This window comes from Primulina tabacum, chromosome 2 (assembly GCF_025594145.1).
Source record: "Primulina tabacum isolate GXHZ01 chromosome 2, ASM2559414v2, whole genome shotgun sequence".
In the NCBI taxonomy this organism is placed as follows: domain Eukaryota; kingdom Viridiplantae; phylum Streptophyta; class Magnoliopsida; order Lamiales; family Gesneriaceae; genus Primulina; species Primulina tabacum.
The window spans coordinates 51,070,038-51,088,054 of NC_134551.1; the positions used below are offsets into that span (position 1 = coordinate 51,070,038).

Sequence of the window (18,017 nt, forward strand, 5' to 3'; positions counted from 1 at the left end):
GATGTTGCAAATGCTAAAGTTTTTTTTCTTGAAATTGTGATCAATTGGTCACAAACCAGTAGGCAAACAAGAATACACAATATTATATTGATGCGGGATGCCAACCTCATTTTACAAGAAGCTCAGTGTAATAAACAATCCGAGCCCAACACTGTGTTGAAACTCGAAATAACGCAATCTTTAACTTCACCAGGTTCAACTATGCGTAATAGAGAGTGTTAGAACCAATCCTTAACGTTTGTCAGCACTAACTTCAGAAATTGTCCATATATAACCAATCCTTGATCCAATTAGAACCAATCCCAAATTCCATTTGTTTGAAATAATTGGGTGCAGTGAAACGAGAGTGTTACTCTGAATTCCCAACAAAGTACAAAAAAAAGTAAAGAATTTTACACTTCTTGAAATGACCAATTGTATTGTTCAATGAAGGTCATTAATAATATACATAGGTCTCATTGTCTCAACGGTCCAAAGTCTTCAGGTGGCCACACCTGTAATAGAAAAATCAATAGGGTAAATAGACATGGAGTGTGACTACAGAAAAAGTTCGATTTTGTTAGTTGGTATAAGAATAACTATTTTTACCACCATCTAGTGGGTTGACACAATTGGGACAAGAGGCTGATGATGGCCATGTATCATACTCTAATACGAGTATACTAGGCCGCACTCATGCAATATCCACTAAACTTGGTGTCCATCAATGCACATTGATGTTTCTTAACAGTTGTGCTCTCATTGAGAATCTGACACGAGCTTGGAAAAGGATTATCGTTGGTCAGGCTAGTAATGCCGCCCGTGTTTTAGATTCCAGGCTAGATTAAGATAATATAAGTGTATGCACCAAATATTGATAAGTGGGTAAAAGTTGTTCATAGTGCACCGATATCATGTGTGCATCAGCTTCTTAAGGGGTTGACAGTATTGTGACATGTGTCTGTGTAGGAGATCATAAGTTTGAAAGGCTCTCCCACCTAGATGGTTAGTCTGGTATGTTTAAGCTCTTCTCTTAGACTTATGGCCTAACATAATCACTGTTATATTTGACAATTATATTTTGAATTTTTGCTAAAAAATAATCAGCACAAGGAGAACACTCAATTATCTAGGCACATAATTTTGGGAATGGAAAATAACTGCAGAAAAAAACAAATCATTAACAGCTTAAACTCATTAAAAATATTGAATTGGTACCAAACTTTAGATCCTTCTCATGAAAATTATGTGCAAAAAGAAATGGGCAGTGCTCAAGGGGTATCGCCTCAGCTAACAAGGCAGGCAAAAAGCTTACTCTGCAAAAGACTTTTCCAAGAATCAATCCATAAGGAATCGGGCCGAGTTGCCGAGAATCCCTCGAAGCATAGATATTATCTCCTTGAATCCACACATGGCCCTTTGGAACCTATTTTTCCAAAAAAAAAACATTAACATTGATTGATTGAACAAATGTAGAAGACATTGTAAAGGGATCATATGAAATATCACTACTTAAAGAATCACATAAGACCCGTATGCATTGCACACATGCTATTCTATTAGAAGTTGGTAGACAAATAGAAGACTGGACTCTTTTTCTTTTAACTGAATGTGAGTAAATTTGATGTGACAAAAAGAAAATCGTGAACGGAAACCATTTCAGTGGCATACACCTCAGTAATAAAATGTACATAAAAATTACAAGTTTTCCACCCCAAAATATCCTAAATAGCCCCGGCAAAAATATTGTGGCCCTCCTCTGAGTTTAATATTTTGCTTGAAGCAAATTCAGTCAAGAATAATGAAAATAATCAATTCATCGTAAACTTCTTGAGCGATTGTTATGCCAAAAACCATCTTAAAAACAACTTAATCTATATACGGTGAAACCATTTTTTTTTTATCATTTGAAATGTACGTATATCCATGTCTGAAGATCTTCAAGACAAATTTCACCACACACTTGAACATTACACATCGCAAGTTTTCTTTATCCACCACTCTTATCTTATCAGCAATCTGAAGAAAAACATCCCTCTGTCTGAGGAAACAGAATTGAGGCGCTGCCACGAAGATAGAATCATAGAATTGAGGTCCGATGCATGTTAGGTCGAGAAATATATTTCTCATTCCCGTCCTAAAACAATAAATCAGCACCATAGACACTGTAAATTGAAGATTGAACACTAAAGCCGAGCAGCAATCAAATGACCACTCCAGAAAATAGCACACACAGACTAGCAACGAAAAGAACCAAAAACTAACGACACGAATACTCAGTACTTAATACATCACAGTTTTCATATATTCATAAAGTGCATACCACCAGGGAGTGAGAACGATCACTGTTACCAGGATCCACCAAGAAGGACACTGAATCACCCGCCAAGCCCACAATGCGCTTGGTTATGCACTTTCTAGGGTTTTCCGGCGATCGCACCAACACAACGTCGCCGGGGCCCACCTTCCCCAGAAAAGGCGACATTTTCTCAACCAGCAACACGTCACCAGTGAAATTCAGCGTTGGCAGCATGCTAGGTCCGTATACCTTCAAATGAAATTCGGGGAAAAACATCAGTTCGGACCAGAAAAAAAAAACAAATGTTAAAAATCAGAACTAAAAAAGCAAATATAATAATATTTTTATGAAATGAAGAATATTACTAGCGTCGGGGAACAAATGTAATTGTCCGTGATGTGCAATAGCGAAAGGAATTGCGCGAAGAGGATGGAGTGACGAAATGCTTCTTTGGCTGTAGATTTCCATTGGCGAGCAAATTGCAGTAGCTTTGCTCTCATAGCCTCAAGCTCTTTCCATTCACGGGCCAGCGCCGACGCAAGATATCCTCCGCTCGAAACGGCCGACAAAGACGGATCACGGGCGGCGGCTTTGAGGAAACACTTTGGACTTCTACAGAAGCAATTGATTCTGGGCCCAACAAAACCGTGCACTAAATCCAACAAGGAAAAATTAAATTAAAAAAAAAAAATCATTTTCAAATACGGGTGAAGCCTACGTGAAAAAGAAATGGACATTATAATATCCATTTAACACCCTCGTCGAGTTCGCAAGTTCGCTAGAAAGGTGTCGGAAGAAGTAGTCAATTGATATTACAACCAACTATTGAATGATTTTACAATGAATCATATTATTTTTCAAAAAATATAATTTCCCTGTATATGATTTAACTAGAAAATAAGATTAGCGAAAACTAAACTTTTAAAGTATCATATACATCAGATTCAATAATGAAAGTAAAATATGTAGCTTGATGGGCATTACAACATCAAGAAAGTAATAAAATAAAATAAAAAAGACAAAGACACCACCAATTAAATTTCATTGTTTCATTGTCCACAAAGGACCGCAGCAACATGCTCAAGGGTAACCTATGAATGTACAAATGAATAAGTTGCTTTCCATTGATGGAACTTCCACAAGAAAAATGCCATCTCCAGCGTCCATGATCGAATTAATCCGGAACTCAATCAAGAATCGATTAGATGCCACCATGTTATATGATCATTGTATTCGTTCCAAGTTAAACTTCACCATTCGTTCAAGTGCAGATTTAAAGGGACTCGGGGGAAGACATTGAAGATTCCGAACAGCTTGATCAGCTATTTCCCGAGCCAATTCTTGAGCCCTCTCTATCCCACCAGAGTTCTTGACGAAAGATATGGCCTCTTCAAGAGAACCCGTCTCACTGAACTCGGATTCGATTATATCCCTGAGTCTCTTTTCTTTCTCCAACCCAAATATTACGGGAGCAGTCAAGATTCCTGTGGCCAAATCACTGCCAGCAGGTTTGCCAAGTTGCTCGGCTGATTGCGTAAAATCCAGTACATCATCGACTACTTGGAATGATAGACCTAAATTTTTACCGTACTGATACATCTGTTCGATAACATCACTGTCAACTCCACTGAAAATGGCGGCTCCCTTAGTGCTAGCAGCGATCAAGGATGCTGTTTTATAGTAGCTCTTTATCAAGTATTCATCCAGTTGAACATCACAGTCGAACAAACTTGAGGCCTGCTTTATTTCACCGCTTGCAAAGTCTTTAATGACCTAAAAATTTATTCATATAATGAATTTCCACTAATCAGATTTTCATTTTGCTCATGTTTTCCGATCACATTGGGTTTGTCTATTAAGATAATCTACAAAAAAAAAACATCTTTGAACAGTAAAAATGCAAGTGCGGAATCCAGCTCACCTGGCTGATAAGCTTGATGACATCAAGATTTTCAAGATTGGCCAGGTACCATGATGCTTGTGCAAACATAAAATCCCCAGCCAGTACAGCTACTCTCGTACCATATATTTGATGGACGGTTTCTTTTCCTGCAAAACGAATCAATGCCAGCCAAAAATTTCAGTTTAGGTATCAAAGCAAAAGGTGTTTGTAGTACAAAACTCGTAAATAAAACTCACTGAATTTTAAAATGGTAGATATACAATGAAAATATCCAATTTCCAGAGGCCAAAACCCTTATCAAATATCAAATCTGATGCTAAAATATAATCTGAGATTTCTAAGAAAGATAAGCAAATATAATGATTCTAAATTCTCAACTTTCTAATATAAATGCCGTAAAATTTTTATAAAGTCGAGATTAGGAAGCTAACCTCTCCGCAAGTCACTATCATCTAACACATCATCGTGTATCAAACTTGCAGTGTGGATCATTTCAATTATTTCTGCCAACCTTCTATGTTCTTTGCTAAGTTCCCTGAAACCGTTACAGCCACCCATACATGTCAAATGATTTAAGTTCCAACTTTTAATACGAGTACATTAGATAACAGAATAGAGCTTACTTTAAGCCAGTAACCTCTGCAGTTGCTCTCGATACAAGGAAACTTAAAGCCGGTCGCATCCTTTTGCCCCCAGCTCCAAAGATTTGCTCAGCAGCAGACATCAAAACTGGGTTTTCTGCACCAACAATCTAACAATGACTCTTAATAAGTTTTTGAATAAAAATTCACTTTTAAAAAAAAAAATCTCCAAAAAAGCATGGTCAAATGCTGATGTGCATTTAACAAATTTTTATCACTTTTCTTGTGACTCTACATGGTCAAGGACTTCGTACGACCAAACAAGTTAAAACTTGTGGTCTGAAGAATATCAGACACACCAACTGAATCTATAGAAAATCACAATGAAGAAAATAAATCAAAGAAAAGAAACCACAACACTGGTGCACACAACAGCAATTTTGTCACATAGCATGAATATTGAATGCCCTAATAACACAGAAGGAACACACTACCAGGAAGCCTTCTTCTCAACCAATAGTAATAGCCACATTCAACCATTTACAACTTATCATGTTTTCATTTTTACACACTTCCTTCTCAATCATATACACTGGCAGCTATAAAATGTTATTGGGCAGGCCACCTATTAAGTGAGGGGAATAGCACTTTACTTTGAATACTAATTCTAGGGAAAAATTCATGTGAAATTGAATCCAGTCACGCAAGTTTCTGTCCTATGAGCCTATGACAAATGATCGAAAACACTTTACTTTGAATGCAGTAATAGTTTTAGGAAAATTGCTTATGAACTTTAATACGGATCTGCCATATCCTCTCCTGTGACACATGGACTTGACAAATTTTTTATATTACTACCTAAGCATCAATAGTATTAACATAGTTTTTCTTTCTTTTTGCGCATTATGACACAGTTTTTCAATGCATACAAATAAAAAACTTACCGATTGGAGATTTTTGTTAAGTATCTGTAAATCATCTGCGACAACTTCAAATAAATCGGCTATTGAAGAAGGGCTCATTAACTCTTCAGTCAAATCCTGCACAGGTTGGGGGCCAGATGAAATTCCTGCAATGGCACAAAACAGCCCATGATTCAAACTTCAAAATGCAAATCCAGACAGTGGCACGGAGCAAGGAATCCACTTCCAGTAGCGATTTATTACCAGAATTAAGCGTGAAATAGAACTAATAGCATATAAACAAATTCTAGTCCTAGCACATCATAAAAAGATAGAACTTTTTATTACCGTTGAGAAAAGTTTCTGAAGTCTTAGTCGAAAACACGCGACGCCGCCCTATATCACGCCTGTGACACGATAATTTCCGACCTTTGAAGCCTCTTTTGACATTCCTCAGCACTCCCTTGGCATAATTTCTTACATAAAAACGATCAAAAGAGGAATTTGAAGAGCACCCACAAGCCACAAAATCCAACGTTGTTCTTCCGAGCTCAAGACTACGGCATGTCATTGACAGCATCATAAAACTTATATTTAAACTGCAAAAAAGTACCCAATATTCCTCTAAAATCAAGAACCCACTTGAGAACTTTGTTCAGTTTGTCATCTCACAAACACCAGCAAATTGGAAAACTCCAGCATAAATAATAAAAATTGGATCTTTGGATTTAAACCTGTAAAATAACCAAATGTGTCGACGGGTTGAGTCGATAAGCTTCTCTCTTCAAACAGAGAAGAGATGTTGAGGTTCAAATACAATCCAATAGTGCACATATATAGCAATAGCTATATTTGAGTGGAGCAAAAAATCCCACATAAATTTAAATTTTATAATATAATAGCCCTTTTCGTGAATGGAACTTTTATTTTTTTGTTCTCTTTAACAAAATTATATCTTTAATTTTTTGTTAATAATATATTTAAAGAAAATAAACGATTTTTTAATTTGATGATGACGCACAACAATAATTTGTGAAGTGGAATAAATTTTGCTGCAACAATTTAGTCACGACTTAATATATTTTCCTTGTATTATTATTATTTTTTCCAAGTGCTTAGTATTCAGATGAACTCGGATACATTTATGATGCAGCTAAAATAAATGAGTCGAGTAGACTGCACACGCGAGATCCGAGTGATTAGTAATTGGTCCACTTGGCTCGTAAACGAGCTCACCTGGCTAGTAAACGGATCCACGTAGACGATATACAGTTAATTTGCGGGGCGTCACCTGCGTCACGAACACTCGTTAAGTGGGCGTCGGGAGGGTTCCCGACGTAGACACTCCGACGCTCAAGTCAGTAAGCAGTCCAAAGAAAATTCCGAGAACTAAAGAACTTTTATGAAAATGAGAGCCTCTCCCAAATTGTCAAGAGCTTCCTCTATTTATAGATTTTAAGAGCGTCTGATGGGCTTAATGGGCTTGGGCTTCTGCAAGCATAATCAATGATTTGGACATCTAAGCCCAATCGATTCTATTAATCCAACAAATAATTGGTCTTATACCCATCAATTTATATTTATATATGTAATAAAAAAAATTGAGTTGGAATGAAAGGTTTGCTATGATTAAATCTCGAACCCAACGTCGTACGTCAAACTTAAAATTTTAGTGTCGGAGCATTTTTATAATGTTCAAAGATAATATGAGGAAAATATGATTGTTACATCCATCAACTAAAAAATTAGATATTTTAGATGGGGTTATTTCATCATCAACGTGATACAAATTTCACGTTACTTAAAATTTGGTAGCTTTGATGAATCAATTGTTGTTGTATTTTTATTTTTTTAATAATCTGATTTTTTTTGTGTGATGAAATATTTATTTGAAGTAATTTTTTTGGAATCGGCTGTCATATGAAGACATTTTATGATATTTTTTTTGTTACACAAGTAACATGTTTGATATGAATTTTGATGGGCGTTTTTTTTTCACAACGAACAATGTGTCAGAAATGCGATGAGATAAATTGATTCGATTCATATTTATAAATATATAAAAAATAATTTTTATTTTAAAAATATTTTTTCATAAATCAAACAAAACTATATCAATATATATCATAAAATTAATTATTGAGATAATATCATATAAAATTTTTATGTTATTTATAAATCAAATAGTACAATACAAATACATTTGACATTAATTTAATTATTACACAAAATATCATCCACACATCAAATGACCACGTAGGTGATACTTAGGCAGGCGAATCAGTCTTTGATATGCGTGCAATAATCAATGTTGACATCCTTGAGGGATTTTATATGGTTAAACAATTTAGCTTCGAAATTAAATAATCAAACATTATATTTCGATTATAGTTGACATAGAGGACAAGTGCATAATTAAAAACGAATATCACATATCGTATTTTATGAGATGGATCTCTTATTTGAGTTATCCATGAAAAAGTATTACTTTTTATGCTAAAATTATTATTTTTTATTGTGAATATCGATAGGGTTGACCCGTCTCATAAATAAATATTTGTGAGACTGTCTCACAAGAGAACTACTCATTAAAAATAATTAATATTATAAGCTGGTGGTTCATATATTTTGGACCAAACTTACTGTTACAACTTAAAGAACTTATGTTCGATAGATGTGAATAAATATATCAACAGTAGTGTAAAAACGTAAATTTGTGTTTTATCAGAATTAAGTGTTGTGTCAAATATTACAACATTTAAGACAACATGCAGCGGAATATTAAAGTTTGTAACACAAATTCACTTTAAATGAATAGATGGACGAGATTAAATTTGCACAAGTATAAATATTTGTGCGGTGCCTTATGACAAAAATAAATCACTAGAAAACCAAACCGTTTACAAAAACCAATCACTAGTGATTAAGATTAAAATCAATTTCCTCAACAAGTTGAGGAAAATAAAAGCTTTCTAAAAAACAAATAACCAGAATAAAATGTTAACAAGAAAGCAAAAACGTGATGCCAAAAGGGAATCCATGAAACGATCTTCAGCCAACTTCTTTACGGATGTTGTCTGCAAATGTTCCCAACATTCAAGGCAACACGTGATCACCACTCTTAAACAGCAATGACTTCGAGAATTATTTGGCTCTGAAAATCTCCACTTCGTTTGTGTATGTATGATCGATTAGAAGAAGCCGTAACAAAGTCCTTGTTTATCTTATTTATAGATCTTCTCTCACCTAGAGTTTTTCTGCACAAGGAAACCTATTCAAAAAAGAAAAAGATAAGGATTTAATATAAACAAAACTCTTCTCAAATCTTGATATCAAGTAGGTATAAAAATCTAAAATATTTATTTTAATTTTAACGATGATAAAAACCATTTAATGTTTTGTACTTGGTCGCCTTGGAATTTGATTTCTTCCTTGGGTTGTTTAGAGATAAATAGCTAGTGAGAATAGCCAATGCATTCATTGGGGCTGTTATCAAAGTTTAGGTACGTATTTGCCTATCTACTTAACCAGTGGATATCGATGCTAAGAAAAGGAAAAGGTTACGAATAAGCTTACGAGGAGTGTCCGAATTGATGAGATAAATGAACGTTTGACGAATAATCAAAAATTTGATTTCACATGCAATCGACTCTGTGGGAAGTACATGGCCACATCATTCAAAGTGAATGGAAATTGGCTAATGGGCTTTGGCTCATTTAAAAGGAACGCATATGATATAAGACATGTAATGTGTAGCTTAGTCCCACAATGAGAGATAAAGCTAATGTGAGTTGGTTTGTGTAGGATTTTGCTATTGAAAGGTGTACAATATCTTAGTCAAGATGCTCTCGCGTATGTGAGCTTGCGTAGGAGGTGCAAATTAAAGGCCTGGTTTGTACCGGAAAAGCTTGACTCATGTGTGAACTGTGAACACGACCTGCACACATCGAAGGTTGGACCGGTCATTTCGTAATGGGTTTTTGTTGGCTCCTCGACTGGATAGCCTTTCGCGTGGCTGACTTTGGGCCTTTCACATGGCCTCTGTGAGCCTATAAATATGGACGAGATTTATACTCCAGAAACACACCACGTTAAACTTTTCTTTCTTCGATTGTTTCTTAGTTATTCCTTGTATTACCTAATTCGTTTTCCAGATTATCCGTGACAATGTTCGGAAAATTTTTTGACAATGTAGTAACTTTGTGCCAAGTTTTTAAGATTTCACCGTTGTATCTTGTAAACAGATAATAATCGTAATCATCAAAACACCATCAGAGAAACAAATATGTTTTAAGGTCATTGTACTTCTGTTACAGGTCTCACTTTCTAGTTTTATCTCTTTTTAGATTCATCGGGTTGTTTTTGGCTCTGAATTTGCGCTGCTAGATCGGTGTCAATAATTAACTGTCTCCCTTCAACTCATACCAGAAGACAAACCTTTTTTGTTTACTTTTGAGTTTCATTTCTCTACCATAGTCAATTAATTATCCGTTCATTTCTTATTTCTCGAACTTTGCAATTTATATTGCATATTATCTTGGTTAACAATGTCTTCGACGAGCTTGTCACATTAGATTTGTTCAGTGTGATTTATCTAACCAATGTATTTTACAATCTATTACGTTAGTTCATGGTTTACCCATACGCATCAAATAATAAAGGTTACAAGTTATCACTTAAAAAAATGTTATGGATAATCATCACTTGACTAATAGGACGAGATGATAAAATATATAAAAATATATGAATGATAGATCAATGAACTTGAATCAAACAACAAATATAACAAATATGAAATAATTTCTCGTCGTTAACATCAAACATTAAACTCATAATAAATTAATTCGATATTTTTTTTCTTTTAGAAAAAGAGAGAAAGAGAAAGATAAATCAAATAACTCAAATTAAAATTCTTTTAAAAAAATGAAGTTCTCGTCTTATTCTTACATAATGAACAGAAAATGCATGGGGGCACCTAATCTTTCGTCTCACTAAGAAATTGGAAAAATAATATTTGAAGATGCATTTACAAAATATTATATTCTAAAAACATATTCTACAAATTATTCATACAAAAAACTATTTGGATCAAATTTTAATATTTTATTTATAAATTGAACTTAATCAATATATATGCTTACAATCAGTTATTTGGAAATAAAAAAATTAAAATATTCTTAGAGCAAAATGAACCTATTTTTTAATACGTTTATTTATAAATTGCCCTCGAGGCAACGAACAGCTGAAAATTCATTTAATTTCTCATTTTCATGAATTAATATGAAAATTTTAATGAATTATCACGATTATTGTTAAAATAGAGTTAAATTGAAGGAATAAGAATACATATTATTATTATTATTATTATTATTTAAATGTTTTATTATTTTAAATAAATCCATTTTCCAAATTAAAAACAAATTGGATTCGAAACGAATAGTAAGAGGGTGCACCGTACGATTCATGGCAGTGTGTTATCCAATCCATCAAATTCCGTAGAACCAATGGCTTGTAAGAGAGCCATGGAATCATGTTTTTCATTATTAAATACGAAAGGGAATATGATATCTAAAATAATTCTAAACTTATTATTAAATTAAAAAATAGTTTTTTTTAGCCGACGAGTCCTTACTATTAATTTCTATCAGAAAATTAATATTTTTGATATAAAAAATAATATTCGTTCATGAGTCGGGTCAGATCGAAAAACCATCTTACAAAATTGACTTATGAAATGATCCATTGAAGTATGACAAAAACTTGTGTGAGACGCTCTCACGGATCGTATTTGTGATACATGTCTCTTATTTAGGTCATCCATGAAAAAGTATTACTTTTTATGCTAAAAGTATTATTTTTTATTTTGAATATCGGTATGGTTAACCCGTCTCACAGATAAAAATTCGTGAGACCGTCTCACAAAAGACCTATTCTTGAAATATTTGTGATAAATCAATTTGTTCTTAATAGAAAACTTTAAGAATGGATCTTATTCTGTTTTATTGTTACACGTGGATACACTAATATTTATTTACAATGTATTCAACAACATCATTTGTTTTCCTACCTAAATAGACAAATCAAATATTCACCGCCACCCACCAATTAGTTACATTAATGAAAACTGATGTGGAACAATTCGAACCAGAAATAGGAAATGGTGTCGCAAGGGATGAATGAGCCTAGAAACTTCGATTAATTTGTTACTATGATATACTCGCATATAAAAATACTCGAGATTTTATCTTGTAGCGGTAAAAAAGTTGTATAGTTATTTTTTCTGCAAAACTATGTGATTATTGTTATAAAGTACAAATATTTACAATTTCTATAATTTTGTAAGGTTTTGAGTCATTGTCAGTTTTATGTGATGGTATCTTGAGTCACGAATCTTAAAAGTCTCAAAACTTTGATATGTGTTATTGATAACGGCTATTGTATTTAATAAATTTTTTTCAATTTGTAAATTAATTTTTTTATATTAATTGTAAGATCTATAATACATTTATTTGATTTATATTTTAATTATTTATTTAAATGATCATATTTATTAATTTTAATCATTAATTATATAAAATAAATATGTATGTATCACACAGGTGAAATAATATTGGAGTAGGTCTCTTGTGAGACGATCTCACGAATCTTTATCTGTGAGACGGGTCAACCCCACCGATATTCACAATAAAAAATAATACTTTTAGCATAAAAAGTAATATTTTTTCATGGATTACCCAAATAAGAGATCTGTCTTACATAATAAGACCCGTGAGATCGTCTCACAAATTTTTGTCATAATATTAATAATAATAAAAAAAAAAAGCAAAGCCGGTTAAAAAAGGCATTAGTTGGCAATATTGGCCTCAAACGGTCAAGAGATCCAATAAAATAAAAATCAGTAAAAATAAATGTAAATAATTATTTATATAAATAAGTAATAACAACACAAAAGTTCAAACCACAAGCTTTTCTTCTGATAAAAAAAGTTTCGATAACCGCGTGCCGAGTCAAGCCTTTTGCGCTCACCGAATCTCCGATCGATCCTCCTCTCCTTCGGCATCAGATCTCCAAACCCTAACCCCACTTTGTTTTCTCTTACCTCTACTGTCGTCGATCTGCCGTGACGAGAAGAAATTGGAGTAGTAATTGTTGGGAATTTGTTGAAGTCGGTGGAGATTTCGTTGTAGTGACCAATTTATCGATTAATTGTTTGAATTTCTTGCTCTGGTTCTCTGTCGCTTCCCAAGTGATATTGGTGATTTCGAGGAGTTTTTGAGGGGAAGTATGCAGCAACAAGATCAGAAGAAAAAGGTTTGTTTTGTCTTTCAGTATTTTGTGTTTTTAATTCTTTTATATTGTTAATTGTTTTATATATCTTGATTGATTTGGGGAAGATGAATCTTTCTGATTTTTTCTCTTTGTTCTTTTATTAAGTTTAGAGTTTTAATATACGAATCGATTTGATTGGCCATTGGGTTTTTTAGCTCTATGTAAATATCAATTTTACTTTTTTTTAGATTGGAAATTGGAAACACGGAGCTGAAATTTTTTATCTTGTTATATGGAATATAAGATATATTTGTGTTGCCCTTTTGAACCAAAAAGGGGGAAGGAAGAGGTCGTTGCCTCTTTTACGAGTATTACTACTTTTTCCATACTCTGATGTACTTTGTTATTCATTGGTTTACTTTGTTTTGACTGGAGTACAATCTGAAATCTCGATTTAAATGGTTTATGGTTTTCTTATGCATTTCACTCTTATTTTACAGATTTCTAAGGAGATTGAATTCTTTACCGAGTATGGAGAAGCCAACAGATATAAAATTCTAGAAATTGTTGGAAAGGGAAGTTACGGTGTTGTTTGTGCAGCCATTGACACGCACACTGGGGAAAAAGTGGCGATAAAGAAAATAACAAATTTTTTTGAGCATTATTCTGATGCTATTCGGATATTACGTGAAATTAAGTTGCTTCGGCTTTTGCGTCATCCTGATATTGTTGAAATTAAACGGATCATGCTACCACCATCTAGGCGGGACTTTAGAGACATTTTTGTTGTTTTTGAGCTTATGGAGTCCGACCTTCATCAAGTTATTAAAGCTAATGATGACTTGACATATGAGCATCACAGATTTTTTCTTTATCAGATGCTCCGTGCGATGAAATATATGCACACAGGTAATGTGATGTTAGGCATTGCCTATGTAACAGTTGGATAACACAATCATAACCTTGATAATGATATCTCAAAATAAAAAATAAAAACCCTTGTAATGATCCAGATAATCCTTTGTCCAACTATATTATGCACATATCATATTTGGTTGCTTGTCTTTATCATATCTTGATCACTCAAAATCTTTAATTTGAATGTGGTTGGTGAACTGGTTCTCTATTTTTTTTAACGCTGTACGGTTTCAGCTAATGTGTATCATAGGGATCTAAAACCGAAGAATATATTAGCAAATGCCAACTGCAAACTCAAAATTTGTGATTTTGGACTGGCAAGAGTGGCATTCAATGACACGCCGACAACAATTTTTTGGACGGTACATTGTACTTCATACAGCTTGACTTCGGTTATTTCGTTTTGTTGTTTATAGCTGAAATGTATTTTAACATCTGATCATTTTCTTCATGAATTGTACCATGCTGCAGGATTATATTGCTACAAGATGGTATAGAGCTCCCGAGTTATGCGGATCTTTCTTCTCCAAGGTAATGATTTGCTGGCCAATTCCTTCCTTTTGTTCCTTTATCAATTTTGATTTGAGGACATGGTCCCAAATCAATGTTCACTGGTATTCTAGCAATCAGTATGTCTTTATTTCTTTTATGTAACTTTGTCTGATTGTGTAATCATATTGACGTGGCCCTTTAAAATTTTGTACAATTAAAAGAAGCTAATAGCTGCCCTGAATTTATGGGCATCAGATTTTCTTCAATTGCTTTGCATGTACGTGACATTCCTGGCTTCATTATTCTTTCATTATCAGGTGTTCGAAAAGTATATATGCATTTACTTGTTGTCTGCATACCCTTTCATTCTTAGTTTCCTCTCTAGTTGAACAAGCATAATTCTGTGGGACTCTAAGGTGAAGTTGGACTTCTGGTTTCATACCTTGTTTAGGGACTTTTTCTGGCCGTGGTAGCACGTGACTTGTTTATTTTAGTACCAAGTGCATGTATTTAGAGTGCATGAACCCTATAGTAATTGTAGATTAAAATAATTTTGTTCAGGGAGGACTATTGAACTCTCATGGAAGTTGAAATTTCTGTGCTGTGAGGTAATCGGGTCAGGTCGCATCTTTTTCTTGGAAGATTATTGATTTCGTGATTCATACTCATGCATTTTTACACATTTCTTGCAGTATACACCTGCTATTGATATTTGGAGTATTGGATGCATCTTTGCGGAAGTCATGACAGGAAAGCCATTGTTTCCTGGTAAAAGTGTTGTGCATCAGCTGGATTTGATTACTGATTTTCTTGGGACACCATCAGCAGATACAATTTCTGGAGTATGGGATTTCACCCTCTTATAGTGATATTTTATTCTTTGAATTTTTCAAAACAGGAAGCAACTATTTAGTCCTGGATGCAGGTACGCAATGAGAAGGCAAGGAAATATTTGTCAGATGTGAAGAAAAAGTACCCAGTGCCTTTCACCAGTAAATTTCCAAATGCAGATCCTTTGGCCCTCAAATTGTTGAAAAGATTGCTAGCATTTGACCCAAAGGATCGCCCAAGTGCTGAAGAGGTAAATGTGCCTTAATAAATATTTGTTTTCATTCTATAATATTCTCGATGTTAAGAATAAAGATGTTGCTTTAAGCATATGCTGAAGTGAGTTTGGTGTATGTGTTTATTAGGCATTGGCTGATCCATACTTCAGGGGACTTGCCAAAATTGAGAGGGAACCTTCTTGTCAGTCAATCTTAAAGATGGAATTTGAGTTTGAGAGACGAAGAGTAACAAAGGAGGACATCAGGGAATTAATATTTAGGGAGATATTGGAGTACCACCCTCAGTTACTGAAGGACTACATGGCAGGAAATTGTGGCACAAGTTTTCTCTATCCTAGGTATTGAATTCTCATTTGAACCTATTGAGGTGATGGTTTATACTTGTCTGGCTATCCACAAATAGCACTTCTTCATCTGTTCTTTCTGTTATAATAGTGCTATTGGTCATTTCAAGAAGCAATTCTCATATCTCGAGGAAAATTTTGGAAAAAGCGGGCCTGTGATTCCTCCCGAGAGAAAGCACGATTCTCTTCCGAGGTGAGTTTTTTTAATCCACTGCTGCATCTGTTTCAATATTTTCTGACTAAGTTGATGACAAAAATTAAGATATTTTTCTCGTAAGTTGATGAAATAAAACATTGTTGAAAAGAACAGCAAATTCTGATTTATGACCAGAAACTTCACCATATGTAATCATTCGTGTATCTCAAGATGTTATTTAAGGAAGTGGAAAATTGTATTGTACGCATGTTGAGCACCTTTTTATTGCAACACGATGATCAAGTCATCCACCCACTATATTGTCAATTATTCGTGAAATTTATGCGCATCATGGTGTATGCAGCCGCTGCTGAAAATAATCACAGGTCGAAGTTGGTAAAAAGGCCTGTCTTTGAGCAGACAGCGGTTTTTTGATCCTGATTTGTCCTCTTTCTCCGTGTCATTATTCATTCAAATGATTTGTAGCATTTGCTCAATGAATTTTTACCTCAATCTATTTTATCCTGTTGTCTTTACCTGCCATGGTAGGGGTTTTTTCAGTAAGTTTCAAGCTAGAAAATCAGGCCTCTCAAGTCCATTAATGAGGTTTTTTTTTGTCGTGCATGTGTATGTTTGTAACTTAACGGTCTCTTACTTTTTTCATATCATGCAGATCTACTGTCAACACAAGTACAATTCCTCCCAGACCACAGCCAACCATGTCTGCTTTTGACCATCGGAAAACTACAGGGGCTATGTCCGTAGGACTCAGGGTTTCTGATGCCTATTCTGGAAATATATCAAGCATTTTGCGACCACCACCACGAGTACCTAATGGTATTGAATTTTTTTACTTAGCATTCTCATGTTATTATCATATTGGTTTGTGAAATATTTGTATTGAACCTTTTTGAAAGTGATTTCTCATCACACCAGAGGGAATATTTGTACTCTGCAACTGAGCTTGATGATATTATACTATCCGGTATCCACAGAACAGAAATGGGATTTTTTCTATGAAAGTAATAGTAAAAAACCTATTATTTAAAATAATGTACTGGGCTTATGTGGATATGAAATTGTATTTAGTATTTCTAGAACGAAAAAAAGGGCCCCACTACCTATAACTACTCGTATGAATTAGAAATTGATTGTGCTAAAAGATGCTTTTCTTTATTGCCGCGCGGAAGCTTTACCCTCTAATGTACTCATTTCTATCACCTGCTATGTGAAACTATTACTGTATTTGTCTGTTAGCTGTAAAATAATCAATCAAATGGCCTTTTTGTTTTCTTTGTAGCCAACCAAGGAAGAGTTATGGGGCCAGTTTTACCATATGAGAACGTCGGCCACGTGAATGAATACTTTTGTGGAAGGGGTCCTCCTAAATCAATATCTCCTCGTGGCATTTTTAGGACTAGCTCTGGGAGGACTCAAGACAAGCTTACAATTGAAGCTGAGATGGAAGCATCCCCAGTCAAGCAGCAATCTCAGCAATATATGCCAGTTAAATCAGTATATGGCATGAGCACTGGCCTCGATTTTAAAGCACAATCTCAAGAGTACATGCAGGATAAGTTAAAACCCGGGATGAAGTATGAAATTAACAGTAAACCATATCTCCAGCCACAAGCGAAAGCTGGCGGCACCTTGATCAGTCAAATTCCTGTTGCAACGGATTTGTTAAAAGCCCAAACTCAGTTTGTTGTGAATGGAGCTGCTGCTTCTCAACGAAAGATCGGTGCGGCTGTTGAGGTTGGATTAATTTAGTAAATTTTATATCGGATACGATCTTCTAGTGATGAGGGAGCCCTCACGAATGTACAGCATTTTTTTAGTCAAATATCTCTGTTAGATTGTCGGATGGTGGTCGATGGTTAGCTTCATTCATCCATGATTTGTTCGTGAGATGAGCTGGTCTTTTTAATTGCTTCTAATTTTAATCTACTTCCTCGTGTACAAACTATTGTTTTATTGTCGATTTGCTACAAAGTTGGGCCAGACAGCCGAGTATTCCATAAATTGGTCAGCACGAGTGTGTGTGTGAATAGTTTTACTTGATATTCAACTAGCTCATTTTGGTTTTGGACCGAGTTTGGGAGTTGGAGCTTACCGAATATGTTTTGG

General features: G+C 34.5%; 3 protein-coding genes across 3 annotated transcripts; 1 reads left to right on the forward strand and 2 right to left on the reverse strand.

Moving 5' to 3' along the window:
• Positions 1-290: 290 nt before the first annotated feature.
• On the reverse strand, positions 291-2,923 carry LOC142536709 (mitochondrial ATP-independent inner membrane protease subunit 1a). Its single transcript, XM_075641988.1, has 4 exons — positions 2,644-2,923; positions 2,303-2,527; positions 1,295-1,405; positions 291-494 (listed from the first exon to the last, which is right to left on the reverse strand). The coding sequence occupies exons 1-4, from the start codon at positions 2,776-2,778 to the stop codon at positions 456-458; spliced, it is 510 nt and encodes a 169-aa protein (XP_075498103.1). The 5' UTR covers positions 2,779-2,923; the 3' UTR covers positions 291-455.
• A 264-nt stretch (positions 2,924-3,187) lies between these two features.
• On the reverse strand, positions 3,188-6,491 carry LOC142536710 (solanesyl diphosphate synthase 1, chloroplastic-like). Its single transcript, XM_075641989.1, has 7 exons — positions 6,399-6,491; positions 6,013-6,263; positions 5,707-5,831; positions 4,805-4,932; positions 4,613-4,716; positions 4,200-4,327; positions 3,188-4,051 (listed from the first exon to the last, which is right to left on the reverse strand). The coding sequence occupies exons 2-7, from the start codon at positions 6,245-6,247 to the stop codon at positions 3,503-3,505; spliced, it is 1,269 nt and encodes a 422-aa protein (XP_075498104.1). The 5' UTR covers positions 6,248-6,263; positions 6,399-6,491; the 3' UTR covers positions 3,188-3,502.
• A 6,140-nt stretch (positions 6,492-12,631) lies between these two features.
• LOC142536711 (mitogen-activated protein kinase 15-like) lies at positions 12,632-17,912 on the forward strand. The gene is made up of 10 exons (XM_075641990.1): positions 12,632-12,975; positions 13,434-13,842; positions 14,086-14,213; positions 14,323-14,382; positions 15,036-15,185; positions 15,269-15,424; positions 15,537-15,748; positions 15,846-15,947; positions 16,564-16,727; positions 17,191-17,912. Exons 1-10 carry the CDS (start codon positions 12,949-12,951, stop codon positions 17,658-17,660), a joined length of 1,878 nt encoding a protein of 625 aa, XP_075498105.1. The 5' UTR covers positions 12,632-12,948; the 3' UTR covers positions 17,661-17,912.
• Positions 17,913-18,017: the final 105 nt, after the last annotated feature.